The following is a 22,522-nucleotide window of genomic DNA, read 5'->3' as shown; positions in this document are numbered from 1 at the left end:
GGTGAGACTAAGAGGGCTCCATAGATGAAGAAACTGACTTCTCCCAGAGGGCGCAGGGCAGGCTAACTACGGGGGTGCCACAAGCTAGCACCACGAAGGGAAACTAGAGCCGCGTGTGCGTGTTTCTGTTTATTCTCCTGGGCTTCCTGTGTCTGTTGCTCGGTATTTACTAGTAACATCCTTTTCTGGTAAGGTTGAAGGTCACAAGTGATCTACAGTCTTGGTAAATCTCTGTCTGCCGAGCACGGCCGGTCAGGGCATAGCAGCCATCCGAGTTGATGGTGCTGGTGGAACTGGTGGAGCTGGTGGAGCAAGTGAACCTCCAAAGTGAGTGCACTGGAGCCAGAGAGGAAGGCAGCTCCTCCTCTTCATCCTCCCCTGCACATTCCAGAAAGACCTAGAATGGCCTGGATGGAAGGCATCCAGCCCTCCTCCCACCATCACCCCTCTCCGTCAAAGTTCCAGATGGCCACAGTCAGGTCTGCAGAGCAGCCCAAGGAGTTAGGTCCTTCCACTATTCACCAAACCCCAGAGATGAGTCATCTTGTCAAAGACCCGTCCTCAGGCACAGTGGCTTTCAGCCTCGTCACACAAACAGCTTTGGGGACACCTTTGACCCCTCCCTGTCCCTTCCACTCGCAACCAACCAGCTGCCCAGCCCTGTTGATTTTTCCTGCCCAATGTCAGTTGGATCCACTTCCTTTCTGGTCCCCTTCCCGAGTTCAGGACCATTTTTACCACATCTGACTGTTCTTGCTTTTTCCACTCTTGGCCATCCTTTTGCTGCATTCTTCTGCTGGATTAATCTTGAAACACCACTGTGATGTCACCACTCTCCTAAAAGCAATCACCTTCAACCCACTCCCCACAGGCGGCAGAATCAAAGTTCGTCCTATCAATCAATCCTTGCTTCACTTAGAACACTATATTCCTTTCTAGTCTTAGCATGTTCTTCTGATGTTTACTGTTCTCCTAGTGCATATGGGGCAGATTCCAGGTACTAGAGAAAGACCGATGGGTAAGAGGCATCTCCTCCCCAGAGGAACTTAATCCAGCAACAGGTCAGAACCAGATCTACTGAATACATCTGTGGGGGTAACAGCTGAGCATGTGCATTTTTCTCAAGTTCCACAAGTAATTCCGCCACATGGAGCCAACGCTAATGGAGGACGGATGCATCACCGTGTTCAGCGCCAAGACAGGGCACCTGGGAGCAGGGGAAGGTGCTCATACACCCCGGGAGGGCTCAGAGACTTTCAGAAAGGCCAGCAATAAGAGATGTTTGAGATTTCAGCTTTCAACAAACCGTGCTGAGCATTCCAAACACAGAAGGAGAGTCAGCAACACATGGCCTATTTGAAAAGTCGCGAGTGGCTGGGGTGAAGCCCTGAAATGAGCTAAAGCACAACACAGAAAGAGCTGGAAAAGGGAGAAAGTGCAAATAGAGGCACACGGAGAAGCGGACCCGAGCGAAGAGGGCCTTGAATCTTGAACTTCACCCACAGGTGATGGGGAGCCCTGGAGAGAGGCAGCATCACATTTATAGGTTAGAAAGATGACTCTGGCAACAGTTGGGAGGGTGACAGCACCAGGGGGAGAGCCTAAAAGCAATCAGGACAAGTGATTTAAAAGGAGGAGGCCTCTCAGTGTTCTCTGGGACACATTTTGGAGTGTGGAAAGAGCTAAAGGACAGAACAGAGTCTAGTATACTTCCATGTGTATAGGGAAATAAATGAAAAATATCTATGTTTATGCTTTGATGTGCATAGAATCTTTCTGGAAGGATACACGAGAAAAATTCCAACAAAGGCTGCCTGCGGAGAAGGAGAAATGGATGGATAGGAAGTAGCCGGAATCATTACAGTAAGATCAGACAAAGGAAACGAAGGCAAAAGTGAATTACTAGAAACAAAGAGGATTACTTCAAAACGACAAAAATTTCAATTTACCTGCATGTACCTCAAATATAAATAACATGAGTTAATAAACCCACCGTTATAGTGGGAGATTTCTGCACACCACTCTTAACAATAGATAAATCCAGCAGACTGGGAATAAAGAAGATTTAAACAACACAATTAACAAGTTTGATCTAAGCGACACTTACAACATACTAAGTGAAGCAACTTCTCTTTTTTTTGCGATACGCGGGCCTCTCACTGTTGTGGCCTCTCCTGTTGCGGAGCACAGGCTCCGGACACTCAGGCTCAGCGGCCATGGCTCACGGCCCCAGCCGCTCCACGGCATGTGGGATCTTCCCGGACCGGGGCACGAACCCGTGTCCCCTGCATCGTCAGGCGGACTCTCAACCACTGCGCCACCAGGGAAGACCTGAAGCAACTTCTTTTTTTTTTTTTTTTTTTTTTTTTTTTTTTTTTTTTTTTTTTTTTTTTTTTGCGGTATGCGGGCCTCTCACTGTGTGGCCTCTCCCGTTGCGGAGCACAGGCTCCGGAAGCGCAGACCTAGCGGCCATGGCTCACGGGCTTAGTTGCTCCGCGGCATGTGGGATCTTCCCGGACCAGGGCACGAACCCGTGTCTCCTGCATCGGCAGGCGGATTCTCAACCACTGCGCCACCAGGGAAGCCCGAAGCAACTTCTTAATACATATTTTTTCATGTTCACATAGAATACTTATGGAAACTGATGGCATTCTGAGCCAGAAATCAAGTCTCAGCAAATTTCAGAAGACTGGTGGTATCAGAAAACACATTATTTTACTACAAAGCAATTAAATTAGAAATCAGTGACCTAAAGATAATCAGAAGAATCCATGTCGTTAGGAATTTATATTTCTGAGTAACTCTTAGAAATATTATTAGAAAGTAGAAAGTATTTAGAACTACATGATAATAAAAATACTCTATTGAAACTTGTGGGATTTAGCTAAAACATCACTTAAATGCTTACAGTGTTAGAAAAGAAGGCTGGAATTTAATGAACCAAGCAAGAAACATTTAAATTAGAAAAAAACCAAAAGAATAAACACAGAATAGACAGGGGGAAAAAAGAATGTGAAATTAGATAAATAGAAAAACATACAATAGAGAACTAAATTTCAAAATTTATTGTTTTGAAAATGCTAATAAAATTGACAAACTTTTGGCAGAACTAATCAAGAAAAAATAGGCAAATAATATCGGAATGAAAAGGGAAACATAACTATAGATGCCACAGGTATTGAAAAGGGGGTATTATAAACAATTTTATGCCAGTAAATTTGAAAAGATAGATGAAATGAACAAATTCCTAAGAGACGATCTCCTTAAAACTAAAACCAAGAATAAAAGAAAAAATCTGAATAGTAATATAATGATTAAAGAAAATGAATCATTATATAAAAATCTTACAACAAAGAAAACAGCACATCCAGAAAGTTTTACTAGAGAGTTTTATGAAACATTCAAGAAACAAATAACTCTAAGTTTACACAAACTTCTGCAGAGAAGAGAAAAAGTAGAAACAAACTCATCTCATTTTGAGGCTATTAAAACCTTGATGCCAAAACCCAAGAATGTATAAAGAAGAAAAAATTATAGGCTGCTGTCATTCATGAACACAGATACAAAAAGTCCTAAACAAAATTATTAGTAAGCTGGATCTAGAAAGCAAATAATGACCAAGATGACTTAATCCCAAGAATGCAAGGTTGGAATAACATTGATTTTCCAACATACAGTACAACATTAATTGATTAAAGGAGAAAAGTCATACAGTCATTTCAATAGACAACAAAAAGCATTGGATGAATTTAATATTATGCATAATTTAAAAATAAACTTCACAAATTATGAAGAGATAACTTTTTTAACCCAATAAAAGATATCCATAAAAATTATAGCAAACATCATATTTGATGGCAAAACATTAAAACCACTCCAATTACCACCATCCCATCCTCTATTCTATATTGTATATTAAGTCAGAACCCACATATAAGGCAAGAAAAAAAATGTATAGGGATTGAAAAGGAAGATGTTATTATTCACATATAATTACAGTCAGTGTAGAAAACTCCAAAATTCTGTCAAATTATTAGAATCAGCAAGAGTTTAACAAAGTCACTAGGGATAAACCAATATACAAAAAAAAAAAAAAATCAATTTCTATATACGAGCCACAAACAACAACTAAAAAAGATACCATTAAAAATAGCATAAAATTGTACTTCCGTGGTGGCGCAGTGGTTAAGAATCTGCCTGCCAATGCTGGGGACACAGGTTCGATCCCTGGTCCAGGAAGATCCCACATGCCACAGGGCAACTAAGCCCGTGTGCCACAACTACCGAGCCTGCGCTCTACAGCCCAGGAGCCACAACTACTGAGCCCACGTGCCACAACTACTGAAGCCCGCACGTCTAAAGCCCGTGCTTAGCAGCAAGAGAAGCCACCTCAATGAGAAGCCCACGCACCGCAATGAAGAGTAGTAGCCCCTGCTCACCGTAACTAGAGAAAGCCCACGTGCAGCACCGAAGACCCAACGCAGCCATAGTTAATTAATTAATTAATTTAAAATAGCATAAAATAAAGATGCATATATGTATATATACATTATATTACTTGGGAAAAGATTTAACAAAAGATGAACTCCAAGAATAAGCAAAAACAAGGTAAACCTTTTACAATGGAATATTGTTCATCAGTCAGAAGCAATCAATTGGACGATGGCGTGATGGATCTTGAAATGTAGGGAGTGAAAAGTTATAATTAGAGTCTTAGCACAATCCATGTGTATACATTTAAAGCACACACAGCCCTGTATTTTACATCCATAACCAGGGACACATCCCAGTGGTGCGGATGGGTGGATGGGGGGCGGGGCACACATCGACTGTACTATAGTCTACACCTGGTCTGCTCCACGACACTGTTTTCTTACCCACCTCTTACTGCCGGAAAAACAATAAGGAAGATTTCCTGCAGGTTTGAATGATAATGATTTATTAGATCATTTTATCACGTGGGAAACTGTGAAAAGTCCAGATCTCAGGAGATGACACAGGACAGATGAGTTTGGATTTAATGAGAGAAGCAGAGGAGACACCCATAATCTAGAAACCCCGGGGCGATTTAGGAGGGAAACGCTGAAGGCGGTCTGGCTTAACTAGGAAGAAGAAACCCTGAATTTAAACTTTTCTTGGATCATAATTTAGCTCAAAATTAGCCAGGGAAAGGTTGACCGTATCCAATTTACCTAAGAATCTAAACTGGAACAAATAGATAAGCTCCCTTACATTCAACTACTCAGCTTTGTCCCACTTGGTGGGGGGAAGGGAATCGCGTCTTCTGAGACTTAGATTCCCCGCAGACATGCTAAACAAAATCACAAGGGTGATTATTGTCTTTGCAGTTCTGAACACCAAGGGGAAAATGATCCTCCTTAACCAAGTGATGTGGAACTAATTTTGCTTAGCCTGTCTGCGTTACACTTTAAAAAGAGAACTGCTCCAACTCAAAGCCAAGGCAAACGCTTCACAAAAGCAAAGAAAGGTTGGGTCTAAGGGTTCTGAACCCCGTGGGCTATGATCAGGCTTAGAGACCCCCGACTCCTGTCTAGACACCACTATGAACCACCACAGCTACGGTACAGTCAGCAGAAGCACAGCTTAGCTGGGAAAGGAGGAGAAATGAGCTTTTTAAAAACACCCCCTTCCCATATTGGGCCATCCACAAGGAAGGGCCAGACCCATGTGCGAACCTACATCCCACTCTTTCATCATCTCATTCTCCATTCACAAGAATGTTGGGAAGATTTGTTCCCAAACCTAGAAAAAGAATCTTAGGACAGAAATTACCTTGAAGACTATATCCTGAGAAATCCCAGTATGATGATTTAATGGCCAAGCCGCTTTCAAAAAGATATGTTCTTCTTGACCTTCAAGGACATTAAAAATGAAGGAGCTTCCCAGTGGGAACTGTTTCTGAGTCATCACAGCTCATTACCACTCACGGGCTTTTCCTATGGTTAAGCAGTGGGTGAAAGTAAAGAAAGAGCCATTTTTCATGGAATGTACACACTCTCAGATGAAATAATCAGAAAACACAAAATAGCCATTGTTGGCCTTAATGCTGGCAGTTTTTGACAACCTTTGTTTGTCGGAACGTGTACTGATGTACTTTGCTCTGATTTACACAAACAAAGAAGACAGGGGTCCTACTTTTATAGTTTTCTATAGCTTCTATAGTTTTCTGTCTGGTTCTCTGCTCATTCCTGTTTTTATGGGAGTGATGTGCATTAACAAACATGAGTTTTATAATGAGAAATCACCTAGAAGATGAAGCTGTAATCGATGCCAAGACTCTTTTATATTGTTTTATTAACCTAATCCATAAGTTAAAAGGAAATGGAGTCCTGATATTCTTTCTTTTCTACTATTCAACTTAATTACGGCTTGAATAAAATTCTTAGACTAATCATTTCATTTCCCCCCCTAAAAATAATTTATAGATGAACTCCATAGAAATGACTGTGCTCTAGTTATGACAACACACCTGATAACGCAACAGAACTCTCAGTCCCATCTCCCATTTCACACATAAAGGACAGTCTCTGGCCCCTCCCATCCCTCTCAGTACCAAAGATGCACATGTAGACACAAACGTACAGAGCTGACCTGGTAGGCAGGTAAAAGTCGTTGGGGGTCCTGTAGTTCATTTTCTTCCAAGTTTTCGGCCCTCAAAAATTTTGTTAAAAATAAAACAGGGCTTCCCTGGTGGCGCAGTGGTTAAGAATCCGCCTGCCGCCAATGCAGGGGTTTGAGCCCTGTCCCGGGAAGATCCTATATGCCGCGGAGCAACGAAGCCCCGTGCACCACAACTGCTGAGCCTGCAATCTAGAGCCCGTGAGCCACAACTACTGAGCCCGCATGCCATAACTACTGAAGCCCTCGCGCCTAGAGCCCGTGCTCCACAACAAGAGAAGCCACCGCAATAAGAAGCCCGCGCACTGCAACGAAGAGTAGCCCCCGCTCGCCGCAACTAGAGAAAGCTCGCGCACAGCAACTAAGACCCAACGCAGCCAAAAATAAATAAATAAAATTTTAAAAAACAATAATAATTTTTAAAAAAAGATTCAGTGCAACATTCGCCAGTGAATTGCAAAGACCTAATTAACCTTTCTGAAATCCAGGATTCCTTTTGGGACCACAGGTCTATCAAAGTGGGCACCATTTTCGTTTTCCTAACCAATCCTGCCAAGGAGCTGTAAGAACATAGGGCTTTTTTTTTTTTTTTGGCGGTACGCGGGCCTCTCACTGTTGTGGCCTCTCCCGCTGCGGAGCACAGGCTCCGGACGCGCAGGCTCAGCGGCCATGGCTCACGGGCCCAACCGCTCCGCGGCACGTGGGATCTTCCCGGACCGGGGCACGAACCCGTGTCCCCTGCATCGGCAGGCGGACTCTCAACCACTGCGCCACCAGGGAAGCCCGAACATAGGGCTTTTAAAGTGTGTCTGGAATCTGGCCTAACCTTGTCTCTTCACAGTTATTCCCACAATAGGAACCCTTGTATCCAGCCGGGTCTCCTTCATGCTCTGCCCGGGTGTGAGCCGCGTTTGGACTGCTTCCCCTTCCGTCTCCTCCCCATCCTTAAAGCCTGTCTCATGAACCATGGCAAACCCCATCTAGCCTTCCTTCGGGAGGCTGCCCATCGCCTGGCTCCTCCAGTACCTACTGCTTACTTTCCACCACTTTTTAACCACATGACGCCACCTTTGTCCCTCTGATACAACTCGTCACGTCAGATTTCATTATGCTCGTAATTCCTTTTCCTCAGTTAGACTAGACTTGCAGGCAAAGCTCTCTCTGTTTTTAAAACTATAGCCACAGGATTTTGGAAAATATTTATCACAAAATACTGACTTAGTATTTGTTACTTAACCAAAATTTATGTTTTATTTATTTTTTAAAAAATTAGTATGGAAGTACAGTTGCTTTACAATATTGTGTTAGCTTCAGGTGTACAGCATAGTGATTCAGTATTTTTTGCAGATTATATTCCATTATAGGTTATTGTAAGATAATGGCTATAATTCCCTGTGCTATACAGTATATCCTAGTTGCTTATCTATTTTATGTATAGTCGTTTGTATCTGTTTATCCCATATGTCTAATTTGTCCCTGCCTTCCCCCTTCTCCCCTTTGGTAATCATGTTTGTTTTCTATGTCTGTGAGTCTGTTTCTGTTTTGTATACACATGCATTTGTATTATTTTTTAGATTCCATGTGTAAGTGATATCATATAGTATTAGTTTTTCTCTGTCTTATTTCACTAAGCGAATACTCTCTATGTCCATCCACACTAGGTCAAATGGCAGTATTTCATTCTTCCTTACGGCTGGGTAATATTCCATTGCATATATACCATGGTTTTTAATCCAGTCATCTGCTGACGGGCACTTGGGTTGCTTCCATGTCTCGGTTATTGTAAAGAGTGCTTCTATGAACACAAAATTTATATTGTAAAACTCTAAAACCATGAGAGTATCCTTAAAACAGACCTTTGATGTAGAAGAAAAGTTGGAGCATGTAGGAGTCGTTTCAGACATGTTAACCTTGTATCAGTAACTGTCCTTTATCCTTCTATGATGTTCAGAGGCCAAAGCCTTGAAATTTATGAGAAATTACTCTCAGTCAACCTTTATACTCCAATCAAGGGCAAATGTGGAGCAGGAGGGGGAGTAACTTTAAACACAAATAATGATCTGTTAAAAAACTTGGCACCAATAACATCGGACACACTAAGCCAGTAATGCTTCCCGATACTAACACGTGATAAGTATCAGGATGAACGCACACAGGTATACATCGACAGGTGTAACCACGACCAACATTAACTTCTAAAATGGACCTCTACACAAATAAACAGCTGAAGTAAAATATATAAGTAGTTAACTATTCTTTAGTATGGGCTCTTTCTCCATGTCCAGAAAACAAGAGCCTTGGAAAGAAAAGAATGCTTCCAAAAAATACTCACTAAGCAAACGAGCAAACTAGAACTGGATCCCAGGACAGAATATCAACGGGAAATCTTTTTCAGGTAGAGGCTGGTTGTTGCTGGGAGAGCTGGGGGTGGAGGCTTAATTTTGTCTGGCGTTTTAAACGGTTGACGTGGTCAATGGTTTAGCATTCCTTTTCCTTCGCTTTTTTCTCTGAATGGTTTTTTCCCTTACTTCTGAAAATGTCTGCTGTAAGAACTTAGGACCTTAAACTCTTAACCGGCACTTAAGGGTATTAAAGACAAATACTTCAAAGGCTGGTAGTTTTACTTCTCCAGAAGAATTAGCATGCTTTCATTTAGAGGTGTGTGTTTTGTTTTGTTTTTTTTTTTTTTGGAAAAGCTCTTACTGAACAATGTAAAAAACAAGATTGGTTTCAGATCTTCTCAATTGTGAATAGTTTCAACTATTAATAGGAGGCAGTAATTAATTTACTTAAGGCCGTATGCCACATGAAAGTAACTGACTCGCCTACTTATAAGCAAACACTTTCACAGCAGAGGCCTCAGCCAGGCAGGCTGGTTAACAGGCCCCAGGGAAGAAGTCTCCCACCACCAGTGTACTACCACTGAACAGAAGATTCGGAAATCAGATTTTCCCAACGTAAATCCTCACCTGAAAAAACCTTGCCCGGATTTGAGTTTTGTTACTAATAACAAAAAGTAATGACTCAGGAAGAAGCAAACAGCAAAGCATCAACAGGAGGAAAATCTAGTTACATCGGATGAAATGTTTGCGAAAGTAGACACTTCAAATTTTGATTTTTGGCTCATTTAAAAAAAAATTTACATTCTATATGCCTACTGCATTTCTGGATTGTTTTACAAATTAAAAAAAAAAAAATCAAAGAAAAAAATCCCAGCTTAAGTTGCTCTTGTTTCGTTAAACAAGCTTGTGTGCTTTCTCTTTATTTATTCAGCAAACGTCACCAGAGCACGCACTATGCCCTACTCCGGGGAGCTAAGATGGAGACCTTCTTCCTTGTCATAATAATTATAGCTTATTGTTTTATAATGCTTTTTCTTTCTTCCGAGAAGCTCAAAAAAAATTCTTAGCTGAGTTTTTCATTCCTCCTCACAGCAGAAATAGAGCTGACCGAGAGCAGGTTCATCCTGCGCTGGTATTTCCAACACCTGGTTAGACTGGAAGCCAAGATCTGATTTACATTTCTTATCTCAGGCCGAACAGATTTAAATCCAAACCTGAGCGCTGGGTCAGTCCACTGCGTCAGACCTTGAACCCCGTCTTCCCCAGTCTCTTTACCACAGTCGTGCATCTCCAGAGGCTCTCTCCTCCCTCTTCCTGGACACCTCCTGCAACCCAGGAACAAAGCACTCAACTCCCTGCAAACCCAGGCCCTTGGGTGCAAATTCCTACCCCAGTTTTAACAGAGGAGAAGAGACAAGGGGCTTTCAGAACTTTTTCAAGAAATGGGGGACTTCCCTAGCGGTCCAGTGGTTGAGACTCTGTGCTTCCAATGCAGGGGGTGCGGGGTCAGGGAACTAAGATCCCACAAGGTGCGGGGCATGGCCAGAAAAAAAAAAAGAAATGGGGAAAACCAGTATAAAACAGATAATCAGCAAGCACCTGCTGTATAGCACAGGGATCTCTACTCAGTATTATATAATAACCTATAAGGGAAAAGAAACTGAAAAATACATATACATATATATCTGAATCACTTTGCTGTATACCTGAAACTAACACAACTTTGTAAATCAACTATATTTCAATTTTAAAAACTGGAATAAAAAAAGAAAAGAAATGTGGACAACCGAATGTTTGTTGAAAACACTGGATGACTAACCAACAGTTAAGATGATACTGATGTCAGCATTTCAAGGGCCGCCTATCAGCCTCTCTGAGAGAAAGCTCAGCACCTTAAATGAATCAACAGTGGAATTTGATAATTACTCAAAATTTGACAAAGACCCCTTGGCTACTGAAGCTGTGCGGCTCCTCACCACTTTGGAAAAGAAAAACAAGACTGATGAGAATTCGGTAGGAGATAACAGTATTTAACACACTGTATTTTTATGTGAATTTTCAAGTTCCTGGCAACATTCTTCTAGCGGTTGCGAAGGGAAGGGTCAGACCCCTGGCCCGCAGTAAGTAAATTGAATTGTCTGAAGCTGCCATTGCAGTAGGCAAAACACAGTTGAATCTAGGTAGTTTTCTATGGTTAACCTAACAGTTCTGGAACTGAATTTGATAATTAACATTGTAAAAAAGCGAAGTGTTCCTTGAAATGCAGTTTTGGTTGCAGTATGGCTTTATTACACATTGATACTAAAATGCTTTTCCTCAGATGATACCTCTGAAATCACAAAGGAATGAATAGGGGGGAAAAATACACAACAGGTTTCCCCTCACACACACTTTACAGACAATCTGACTGATTAAGTGAAGCTGCCTGTATGAGCAGGAGCTCAGACCACAAATTCATTGGTTCTCTAGTATGTGTGGAGGACAAGTTATATGAGGAAACTGAGGTCAGAAAGAGTTGGATTTAGGCTTTCCACTTACTTAGGCTTTTCCATTTAGGATTTCCACTCCAGAAGAATGCTTTTGGGGACTTTTTCGGCACCAGAACTTCTATTCAACACCGGACATTTTCAGCGCCATCCCCTTGTCTGTACTGTCTAATCTCCTTCATCTTTCTCTCCTCCCTTCCTCAACCCTCAACCCCCCGCTCAACTCACATTACCGCCTCAGTGTACAAACGTCTCGTCCACAGCAGAGCACAGGCCACTCGTGACGCGTCAGCGGTTCATGCCCCCAAACTCAAGGCTAAACTTTTCAGCATGATGAGCAAAGCCACGGTTCTACCATTCTGACATCCCACTATCCTGCCCTTCTTGGCCTGGTTCCGTTACATCCTCCTGAAAGAAAGGGTACGTCTATCCTCCGCTCCCTGAAGACCTGGGGGCCTCTGAGATAGACTCCCACTTGACACCTATATCTCTGTTACTAGATCACAGGATTCTCGAAGGCGGGGACCACAATCATTGACCTCTATGTTCCCAGTTGTTCCCAGCACAGAAGGAACTTAAATGTTCACGAAAGCTCTTCGGACCCTCTGAATCTTCACAGAAAATGTCAAATGTGCCATTTTGGAAAACAGCACCTGACCAAACTCACCTGTCTAGTATAAAAGAGCACAGGCATCTTTTTTTTTTCCCCACACAGGATAATTCCTTTAAGTTTTACAAAGTAAACTATTTTACACGCACTCATTTGTAAGGGAGAGCTGTGGTGAATCATGAATGTATAACCTCCAGTTTCAAGGTCTGAGAAGTCATTTAGTCCTGCCCCCAGTTTTACAGACCAGGAAACCGAGGTCCACAAAGGTAAAGTGGTGAACCCGATGGTTACACGGCTATTTGGTATTGAAACCTCTGGTGGAGAGAGTTAAGTACTGCTCTTTTTCCCTATGCCAGGCTCTACGAATCAGTTAATTTTAAAAAATAAAATGTAATCTGAAAACATCCAAAAGAGAAGCGTATGAGGAGTAGTAGGTTTATATCTCCAATGACGACTCAGTGATCAGCACGTGGCAGGTGGCCCAACAGCCTGCAAATACTGCTGAATGAAGAGACGAACGGCCCAGGCCTTCGGACCAATAACTAAAATAGGTAGAATGTTAAATATTTAAAAAGCACTAGTCAGACAACCAGTCTCCTGGAAGGAGCAGCAGAAGCCGGAAAGAGAAAGCAGAGAAAGAAACAAAACCAAAACAATAGGGCCTCCCTGGTGGCGCAGTGGTTGAGAGTCTGCCTGCTGATGCAGGGGACACGGGTTCGAGCCCCGGTCTGGGAAGATCCCACATGCCGCGGGCCCGTGAGCCACAACTGCTGAGCCTGCGTGTCTGGAGCCTGTGCTCTGCAACAAGAGAGGCCACGATAATGAGAGGCCCATGCACCACGATGAACAGTGGCCCCCGCTTGCCGCAACTGGAGAAAGCCATTGCACAGAAACGAAGACCCAACACAGCCAAAAATAAATAAATAATAATTTAAAATGAATATCTGCTTAAAAAAAACCAAAACACTATTTTATTTATTAAAAAAAAAACCCAAAACAATAGAATGAGGGTTTGAGAAGGTACATACTATACAAACCAAGTCCTATAAAAATAACTATACTTACATGCAAGATGCTGGTGATATAAAAGCTAATACAAAAAGAATCAAGTCCTTGAATAGACCTGTCTCCAAAGAAAATCTGGAAGTGGCCAACAAGCCCATGAAAAGATGCTCATCATTATTAGTCATTAGGGAAATGCAAATCAACACTACAATGAGACACCACTTCATGCCCACTGGGGTGGCAATAAAAACAAAAACATGGAAAATAACAGTGTTGGTGAGGATGTGGAGAAACTGGAAACCTCCAACATTGCTAGTGGGAATGTTAAATGGTACAGCTACCGTGGAAAACAGTTTGGTGGTTCCTCAAAACTTCACTACTCACAATAACCAAAAGGTGGAAATGACCCAATGTCCATGAGCTGATGAATGAATAAGCAAACTGTGATACATTCCTACAATGGAATATTACTCAGCCATGAAAAGGAATGAAGTACTGATTCATGCTATAATATGGATCAATCCTGAGAGCATCATAAGTGAAAGAAGCCAGACATATGTTGTATGATTCTATTAACATGAAATATCCAGAAAGGCAAATCCATAGAGACAGAAAGCAGATTAGTGGTTGCCAAGGCTGGAGCAGGGGGGAAATAGGGAGTGACTGTTTAATGGGTATGGAGTTTCCTTTTGGGGTGATGAAAAAGCTCTGGAACTGGATAATGGTGATAGCTGCAAAACATTGTGAATGTACTTTTTTTACACTTTAAAAATGTGCAGTTTATTGAATGTCAGTTATACCTTAGTAAAGATATTTGAAAGAAAATTTTTTTTAATGGGAAAAGACACATCAAGCAAATATTAACAACAGCAACAATTAAAAGATCACTTCTGGCTATACTACATCAAACGAAATAGACTTTAGGGCAAAAATCCTCACTAGTGATAAAAGTAACTATGTTATGATAAAAATTCAATTCCTATTAGACATTGCATGTCTAAAAATATAAATTTACAGATGCATACTGTTAGATATTAAAATAGAAATCTGTTATACAAATAGTCTCAGAATATTTTTTAGCTCAATTACAAGGAGATATCGACAAAGATCCCATTCTAGTGGGATCTTTCATATACCTCTCTCAATTACTGACAGGTTAAGCAGACACAAAGTTAGTGAGGAATGATGCAGTTAATAAGGTTCATTTAACAGATATCTGTAGACCTCTACAGAACAAAATGAAAGAAAACACCTTCTTCTCAAACACATATAATGTGAATATACTTAATGCCACTGATTTGTACACTCTAAAATGATAAATTCAATGTTATATGTATTTTACTACAGAAAAAAAAAAAAGAGAGAGAGAGAACCAAGTGTTTCCAGTGGTAGGGTCTTTGGAAACATCCAGTCTGAAGATACGAGTTCGTAAGGAGCGATCACATCCCTAACCAATAAGGCAGAATGTTCTGCCCTACACATTCCTCTACTACCGATCCCGACTGCACGGATTTTAAACCCAGCACCTACTTTCTCAAAACAGGATTCAAGATTAATGCTGCGGGTCTGGGAGGGGGACAACGGAGTTACTGAGAAGGGCAGCTTCAGGGTGGTTCTCTACAGAGGTGGCTACAGTGACTGCACTGTACTGACGCCACTGTGTCAATGTGAACAGAAGCTGGACCCACTCGGATTCAAGAGGGGAAGGCTGCAGCGTCCCAGGGGGAGAGCTGCCCGGCCCATCCTCCTGAGAACACACAGGCAGCGGGGAAGCCACCAACATTGCCACCAGAGAGGGCAGTGGAAACTGAAACGAAAAGCCGCCCTCCACCAGTGATGGCAGCGGCTCAGGTTCTGGGATGCTTCTAGGATGCCACGGCACTACTGGCGGCCATCCACAACCAGGCGGATAAGACGCACTTGAACTCTTGTTCCAGAGGGTGCCCTGTTCTCAGTTCGGCTCCACCCAAGCCTTTCCCCTCTCTCCCCCCAGGCTTCAAGGCTCAGCTCTCTCTCCTGTAGTTACTTGAGATGATCTTGACAATCAACACAGGGTGCCAACCACAGGCTCCTAAGGTGTCTGAGGACTTTGGAACCAGGGCCAGGTGTATCTTCAGCTCCTGATGAAGGCTTACTCGATCTGGTTTTAATCTGTTTGGGCCGTGTGGCTGTTATCTAGATGTGTCTGTATGTCCCATGACTAGTTCAGCACTCAGCATATTGTAGGTGGTCAAACAGGCCTGAAAGTACTGCTGAATGAATTTATGAACACGCAGGGCCTGCACGAAAACAAGCAAATCCCGCCCTCCGCCACAAAGGGAGCCATCGTGGTGTCAAACACCCGCCTGTTTTCTTAAAAGCATCTTTCCTCTTTCCAGCCTTCTCTAAATTATCTGATTTTGGCTTTCTGATTTCTAGTAATGGAGAAAATGTGTTACTTTTAAATTATCAGCATCCAAAATTCCCCCCCCCCAAATGTAAAAAAAGCTCTGAAGTGCTATTACCAAGGCATATACCCAGTCCCTTAAAAATGGCTATTACTGGTCTGAGCAAGAAAATACACAAGATTCCATACATACACTGTCAAGTTTGGCAAGAGGGATTTTAGACAACTTCCACCCTTCCCGCCCAATCCCAAGTAAACAGGGCATTTGTTTGTATTTCCACATTGGCCTCATGAACCAAAATACCTCCTCCACCTAGAAAAACAATCTGTAACATTCAGACACTGAGCTTTGAGGGCAGACTTTTCAGTGCATGCTAGAGCAGTAAGAATGTAGTGCTTTAAAAAAAAGTAGAAAAGCATCTTTAATAAACTTAGGTTCTCCTGTGAGCATTTTCCTCACGTTTACACTTATATCTGATTTGGTGTTTCTATATCTTTCAGAAATATAGATTTTAAAAAAATTGTTCTGCATGAAAATTGGAGCCAGAGGAACCTTCTTCTTTCTACAGTCTCCAGCAACAGACCTGAATGTTCTACTGTGTTTAGGGGGAAAAGACACAAAAATCATTTTCCTTTACTCTTAAGTTTTCACTTTGCACCAAGTAGGTCCTGGCAAAGAGTTAAATGTTTTCTGATGTTAGTTCCTGCCGTTTAAGAAAAAAATAAAAAATAAAAGGCTAGGTGCTTAAATTTAGACTCCATAAAACAATACTGGGAAACTTTCAAAGCTTTGGAGAAATTCTGGAGTTTGTTTTATTTGCATCACATCGGCCACGTAGCCTTCTCTTTTTTTAATCCCTCCCGCCCCTGCTCACCGGCTGATCCTACACGTTCCCGCGTGATTCAGTTACCTGTTGGGGGTCAGGGGTTGGGGAGCGGGGGTGGGGACGAAAATCTACTGGTCACTTTGCGCAGGACCCAAGTTTAACAGGTGGCTTTGGCCACCTCCTGCCAAAATGAGGCTCCCGCCCTCCTCTCCGCGGGGGAAGGGACACAGCGCCCTGGGAGTTCGACGGCTGCGGCGGCAAGTGGGGCTCCGGGGAGGGCGGTGGGAACAGGCCAGGGGTGTTGGGACAACCCGGACCTCTCTGCGCGTAAAGCAAGAACCTTGCCACGGACCACCTTCGCCCGCCGCCAGGACAGCCTCGGAGTCGGAAAGCCTCGCGTTCTCCCCACCGCCCCCGAGCCGGACGCACGCGGACCCCCGTGATCCCGAATGAGGCCCCGGGTTTCCCGGGTGGGAAGCCATCGGGTAGACGACGGCCCCTCGGACGGCGCCAGAGCCCTTCCTAACTTCCAAGGGACGCGATGCGGAGCAGCGGGAGAGCGCGCAGAAGAGATCCTCGCCGGGAGGGCACCCTCAGGGACGCGCGGGAAGCGCAGGCAGCCGGCTCACTAGGAAAGTGGATCGCCCTTCCCGCCCTGGACCCCACCAGAGCCCCGATCTCCCCCGACCGGCTGCAAACGTCGCCCCCGCTCACCAACGTGCTGGACGAGGGGATCGGCTGCCAGGACCCCCTCCCGCCCTCCGACCCTGTCCGGGATCGAGAAGTCCGCACTCACCTCGCAGGAGTCCCGCAGGCGCCCACCCGGAGGACCTCAGCGGGAGCCGAGCCCTAGCGCCGCCCGTTCGCCTGTCCGCCCGCGCGCGCCTCGCAGACCTTCCCTGGCCGCCCAGCCGCGCGCTCGCTTACGCGCACCCCCGCCGCGCGCGCTCGTGCGCGCTCCCGACGGGTCTCGGCTGCTCCTTCCCCAAACTCACACAGCGCGCGCCCGGGGAATTTAAAGGGACAGGCCCCCGCGCCGGCTCTGCCCCGCAGCCGCCTCTCGGTGTTGGTGCGAGGTTTGAATTGGGGACGATCTGAGGCAATTCCAGCCCCATATCTGAGTTAAACACTCGGAGGAAAAATAGGGATTTGCATTTGAAGCTCTGAATAAGACGGGACATTTTTTCCCCTCCTTGGTCAGTTTTGAGAGGTTATTTTACATTTAATGCCAATAATAACTACCACGTATCGAATTCTTATTACCCTTGGACAAGGCATTTAACACACACACACACATTATTTCATTCAATCCTTAGAACAGCCCCCAATTTCTTATCCCCATTTTACAGAGGAGGAAAACTGAGGTTCAGAAAGGAGAAGAAACTCGTCCAAGAGGTTTTGACCCCATTCCTTGGTTCCATTTCTTCTTTATCACCATGGAAATATCCACTGAGGTTAATAGCTGGTTGTGGAAGGCTTCAGTAAGTTGGTGGAAGTTAATGTTACCGGTGTTTCCACGGGGTGGGACAACTCTGTAGGAAAGGAGAAGACAAGAGTTATAGGGTTTTATTAATTATAGTGTTTGATATATACTCAAATGGCAGACATTATAAAACCCGTATTGCACAGTGCTGTTTGTGCGTATCCCCATTTTACAGAAAACAAAGGAAGTAGTTGGTGGCACAGGATGACTGAGTCACTGGTGGCACGCGGGGCTGAGCCCCAATTCCTTAGTCCTTATATCATTTCTTTGCTCTCCCCAGGAGGAAATACCTGACTAAAGGGAAGAAAACTTTTTCACTAATAACACACTGGCCTCATCTAACTCCCTGCATCTTTAATTAATGTTTACAAAGCACTTTAATCTACCGCACTTACTAGTTAATTAGGCAAGTGTTATTATCCCCCTCTTTCTGAACCAAATCCAGGAGAGAATCAATGCTGTCAGTCCTTAATCCTCATTGAATAATGGACCTCAGCTTTCTGTTCATGTTCTTTTTTCTCTTAAATTTTGTTCCATGTAGTTAAACACTAATGCATGTATCGTGAATTGGCTTAGCTAAAGTTAAATAGCATTAAATAGCCACAGGTAAGAGGTAATATAGGCAGCCCCTGGTTTTCACAAATTCAGATAAAGAAAAAAAGACATCATCAGTGCTTCCCAGAATTATTTTTCCTTTTTAGTGGTGTTCTTTTCGCTTGGTTAAGCTTTTATGATGTATAAACATATGTGTAGCTTAGTTTTTTAGCTTTAAAATTTTTAAGGTACACATTATCTTGTGTGTACAAATTAAATTTTACACGGTATCTTTTCTTCCAGGTGAAGAGGAAATAGGGAGGAAAAAAATTGAAGGATGATGGGATTAGGAAGGAAGAAAGGGAAAAGAAAAAGGCACAAAAAGAAAAAAAGGGTGTGTGGGGGGGGTGGCGGACAGTAAATGAACAGGGAAGAAAATGAGACTGAGGTTTCAACCAAGGCGGTAGGGGGAGGAGGCCAGCCCTGCTAGCTCGTACCAGATCTTTGTGGGAATTGCGAACAGGTGGCCCTTCCGCGGGGCCGGTGCAGACCTGGCCAGGGCGCAGCATGAGTACCTGAGCTCAGGCTGCCTTCCAGTACCCCCTGCACCCCTGCCCAGGCACCTCTGTGCCAACTGAACCTACCCAAAGGCACTAGAAGGTGAGAAAGGACATAAAGTGAGGTAAGAAAACAAGAAACGGCTTAGAGGGGGAATTTAAAGATTGTTATTCCTAAAAGTACTTAGGTAACGTCAATGGAGAAAAGAACGAAGAAACATGTGGAGGGTCTTTGGACCTGCTGTTGTTACTACTTTAAAAAATCTATGAAATTGACAAAATTTTTCTTTCTTTCCACTCGACTTTTTACTAAATTCTTCTGAGGCTGGTCTTTGCTAAGAAAATGCCGGTGATACATGGCTCAAAATATTAGACAATTATTCTTATTAACTCTGTGTAAGTTAAAAAATTTAAAGTAAACTTTAAAAATTTAAGCTAAACGTATAGTTTTTATTGTATAAAAATAATTACTGTGTAAAATTGGCTTGAGAAACTGCAGTATTTATAATGACCACTAGAGGGAGGTAGACAGGAAAGGAGAAAGAATGGTTAGCGAGTAAGCTTCCTGAGTTTACTAAAAATTACAGCATTTTAGAGCTGAAAGAGGAGATGTCAAAAGACATGATTTTGCTTTATGCCTCTTCCACTTAGAATATGTGTAATCTTGAGCTATTTATTCTTTTTGAGACTCAGTTCCTCAACTGTACAATGAAGCTATTTACACCTACCTTGGGAGGCTAAAACAAAATTATTTTAAAGTTTACTTGGACAAGTAGCAAATGAGAAGCATTAAGAAAATTATGAAAATGAAGAAACAGATGGGAAATTTCCCTGTTTGTTAGTTAAACAGTATAAAATAATAATTTAAAATATCAAAATAGAATATTAGTAGATATTGAATGATACAGGTAATAAAATAGGATAACCCAGAAAAAGACAGTGTTGATATACTGTAGATTTTAATATGTGATGGAGTCATCTAAAATAAATGAAAAAGGGACAGATTCTCAATAAATGGACTTGAGAAAGCTAGTAATTTGAAAAAAAAATCAAGTTGAGCTCATACATTTCATTATGTGCTAAAAGAAATTTCAGCTACATTAAAGAACTTTAAAACTAGGAGAAAATTTAGGCAAATATTTATGTAACCTCAAGTTGGGGGAAGAAAAGAAATCGAAAAATCATAAAGGAAATGACCAGTAGACTAGATTACATAAGAATTTTAAAATTGTGACAACTAAAAATATTGTGAACAAAATACAAAACAGAACAAATCTGACAGTTCATTTTTTATTTTTATTTTTATTTTTTTTTTTTTATTTTATTTTTTTTTTGTGGTACGCGGGCCTCTCACTGTCGTGGCCTCTCCCGTTGCGGAGCACAGGCTCCGGACGCACAGCCTCAGCAGCCATGGCTCACGGGCCCAGCCGCTCCGCGGCACGTGGGATCCTCCCGGACCGGGGCACGAACCCGTGACCCCTGCATCGGCAGGCGGACTCTCAACCACTGCGCCACCAGGGAAGCCCTGACAGTTCATTTTTTTAAAAAAATTTATTTATTTATGCCTGCATTGGGTCTTCATTACTGTGCGTGGGCTTTCTCTAGTTGCGGCGAGTGGGGACTGCTCTTCGTTGCGGTGCGCAGGCTTCATTGAAGTGGCTTCTGTTGTTGCAGACCACAGGCTCTAGGCACGCGGGCTTCAGTAGTTGTGGCACGTGGACTCAGTAGTTGTGGCTCGCAGGCTCCAGAGCGCAGGCTCAGTAGTTGTGGTGCACGGGCTTAGTTGCTCTGCAGCATGTGGGATCTTCCCAGACCAGGGCTCGAACCCATGTCCCCTGCATTGGCAGGCGGATTCTTAACCACAGCACCACCAGGGAAGCCCTGACAGTTCATTTTATCCTCAATACAAGAGTACACACACATTGATAAGAAAACTCTAATAACTCAATGAGAAAATTTCCTCAAAGAAAAAATAAAAACGATTAGTGTGCATAAGTAATTATATTTTAAAGTGTTTGGATTACCCAGTAATTGAAAAAATTAAAATAGTAAGCAATATTTTCATCTCTTAAATTAGAAAAACATTTTAAAATTCTAACATTCAGTACTGGCAGGAGTGCAATGAAATGGGCAATTTTGTATATTATAGTGGGAGCATAAGTTGATATAACTTTACCGTAAAGTGATTTTGTGAAATATTTCAAGACTCTTAAAAATGTTTATATACTTTGGCCTATAATTCCATATCTAGGGATTCAACAGAAATAATCAGAAATGAGCACAAAGATTTGTGCACTGTCTCCTTTTTCATAATGTCAGAAAATTAGAAACAACCAAAAAATCCAAAATTAGGGGGAAGTTTAAGTAAACTATTATGCAGCTATTAAAAATGAGGTATTTTTCGGGCTTCCCTGGTGGCGCAGCGGTTGAGAGTCCGCCTGCCGATGCAGGGGACACGGGTTCGTGCCCCGGTCCGGGAGGATCCCACATGCCGTGGAGCGGCTGGGCCCGTGAGCCATGGCCGCTGAGCCGGCGCGTCCGGAGCCTGTGCTCCGCATCGGGAGAGGCCACAACAGTGAGAGGCCCACGTACCACAAAAAAAAAAAAAAAAAAAAAAAAAAAAGAGGTATTTTTCATGAACACAATACCTAAATATATTGCTAAAGGGGAGAAAAGAACATTACAAAATTGTGTGTAAACTAGTGTTTCAGCTATGGAAAAATGCATGTATATATTCAAAAACTGGAAGGAAATATATCAAAAGGATGACAGTTACTCTTTCTGGCTGTGATTATGTGATTCTTATTTATAGTATTGTATATGTCCCAAATTTTCTGTTGTAGTTCTATATTTACTGTCATAAATCAATACAGACTAATACAAAATTTTTGATACAATAAATGCCAATGTGCATAGCACAGAGTCTGGCTTATATCAAATATTCAATAAATATTTGGTAGATAATAGAAGGAGGGAAGAGAAGGAGATTGATGGACTTCAAGGATGACTTGCTAGTGAAATTCTTGATTTTCAAAAAAGAAATAATTATTCTACAAATGAAGAAATTATAACCTGGAGGTTTTTTGGTGACAAATATTTCAAGAACAACTTTAAAAGATGATATAATAAAGTGGTTCCATACTTCCTGAAAGCAAGTAGGTAACATGCTACCTTGTCTGTATTCCAGGTCGATATTCTGAAGGAGAGATACACGTGGAAGGAACAAATGTGGAAGAAAATGGTAAATAATTTTATCTGAGCTCAATGATAAGGGTCTGAAAGAGAAGCTAGGTTCTAGAAAGATCCCCGGTGAAGAATTGCTGTTCATTCACGCTTTAGGACCTGCCAAGTGACAGATGTCCAAACAGGAAGAGAGAATGTATGGAGCCCATTCATTTTTCATCCAGAAATTGCTTGTGGTTTCTTCTGTGCCAGGTGTTACTAGGGGTAAAGTCCAGGAGATGCAACAGTGAACAGTATGGATGAGTTCCCTGTCTACAGGGAGTTTATGGTCCAGGAGGGCTTGGCGGGATGCAAGACAAGACTCAAATGATAAACTGGTTAGTCACCAACCATCTATTAATCCCCAGATGCAATAGAAGTGATTCTGTAAAGAAAACAATGGTAAGGTGAACCGAATGCCCCCAGAGATA

The 22,522-nt window shown here is 42.7% G+C and overlaps 2 protein-coding genes across 3 annotated transcripts in view; one reads left to right on the top strand and one right to left on the bottom strand.

Annotated features, from left to right (window-relative positions):
- Nucleotides 1-17,254, bottom strand: part of PROSER2 (proline and serine rich 2) — a 38,958-nt gene extending 21,704 nt beyond the window's left edge. The window contains exon 1 of the mRNA XM_059056709.2: nucleotides 17,092-17,254. The gene's annotated coding sequence lies outside the window, so the exon portion shown is untranslated. The remainder of the gene's footprint in view (nucleotides 1-17,091) is intronic.
- Nucleotides 1-22,522, top strand: part of UPF2 (UPF2 regulator of nonsense mediated mRNA decay) — a 210,224-nt gene that overhangs the window by 156,090 nt on the left and 31,612 nt on the right. For both annotated transcript variants that reach the window (XM_067030264.1, XM_067030263.1), the window contains exon 22: nucleotides 22,057-22,110. In XM_067030264.1, coding sequence (XP_066886365.1) covers nucleotides 22,057-22,069 — 13 coding nt within the window. In that variant the 3' untranslated portion in view covers nucleotides 22,070-22,110. The remainder of the gene's footprint in view (nucleotides 1-22,056; nucleotides 22,111-22,522) is intronic.

The sequence above is a fragment of the Kogia breviceps genome, chromosome 3 (genome assembly GCF_026419965.1).
Source record: "Kogia breviceps isolate mKogBre1 chromosome 3, mKogBre1 haplotype 1, whole genome shotgun sequence".
In the NCBI taxonomy this organism is placed as follows: Eukaryota; Metazoa; Chordata; class Mammalia; order Artiodactyla; family Physeteridae; genus Kogia; species Kogia breviceps.
Note: the sequence above shows the minus strand (reverse complement) of the source record. Positions and strands in the feature narration are given on the sequence as shown.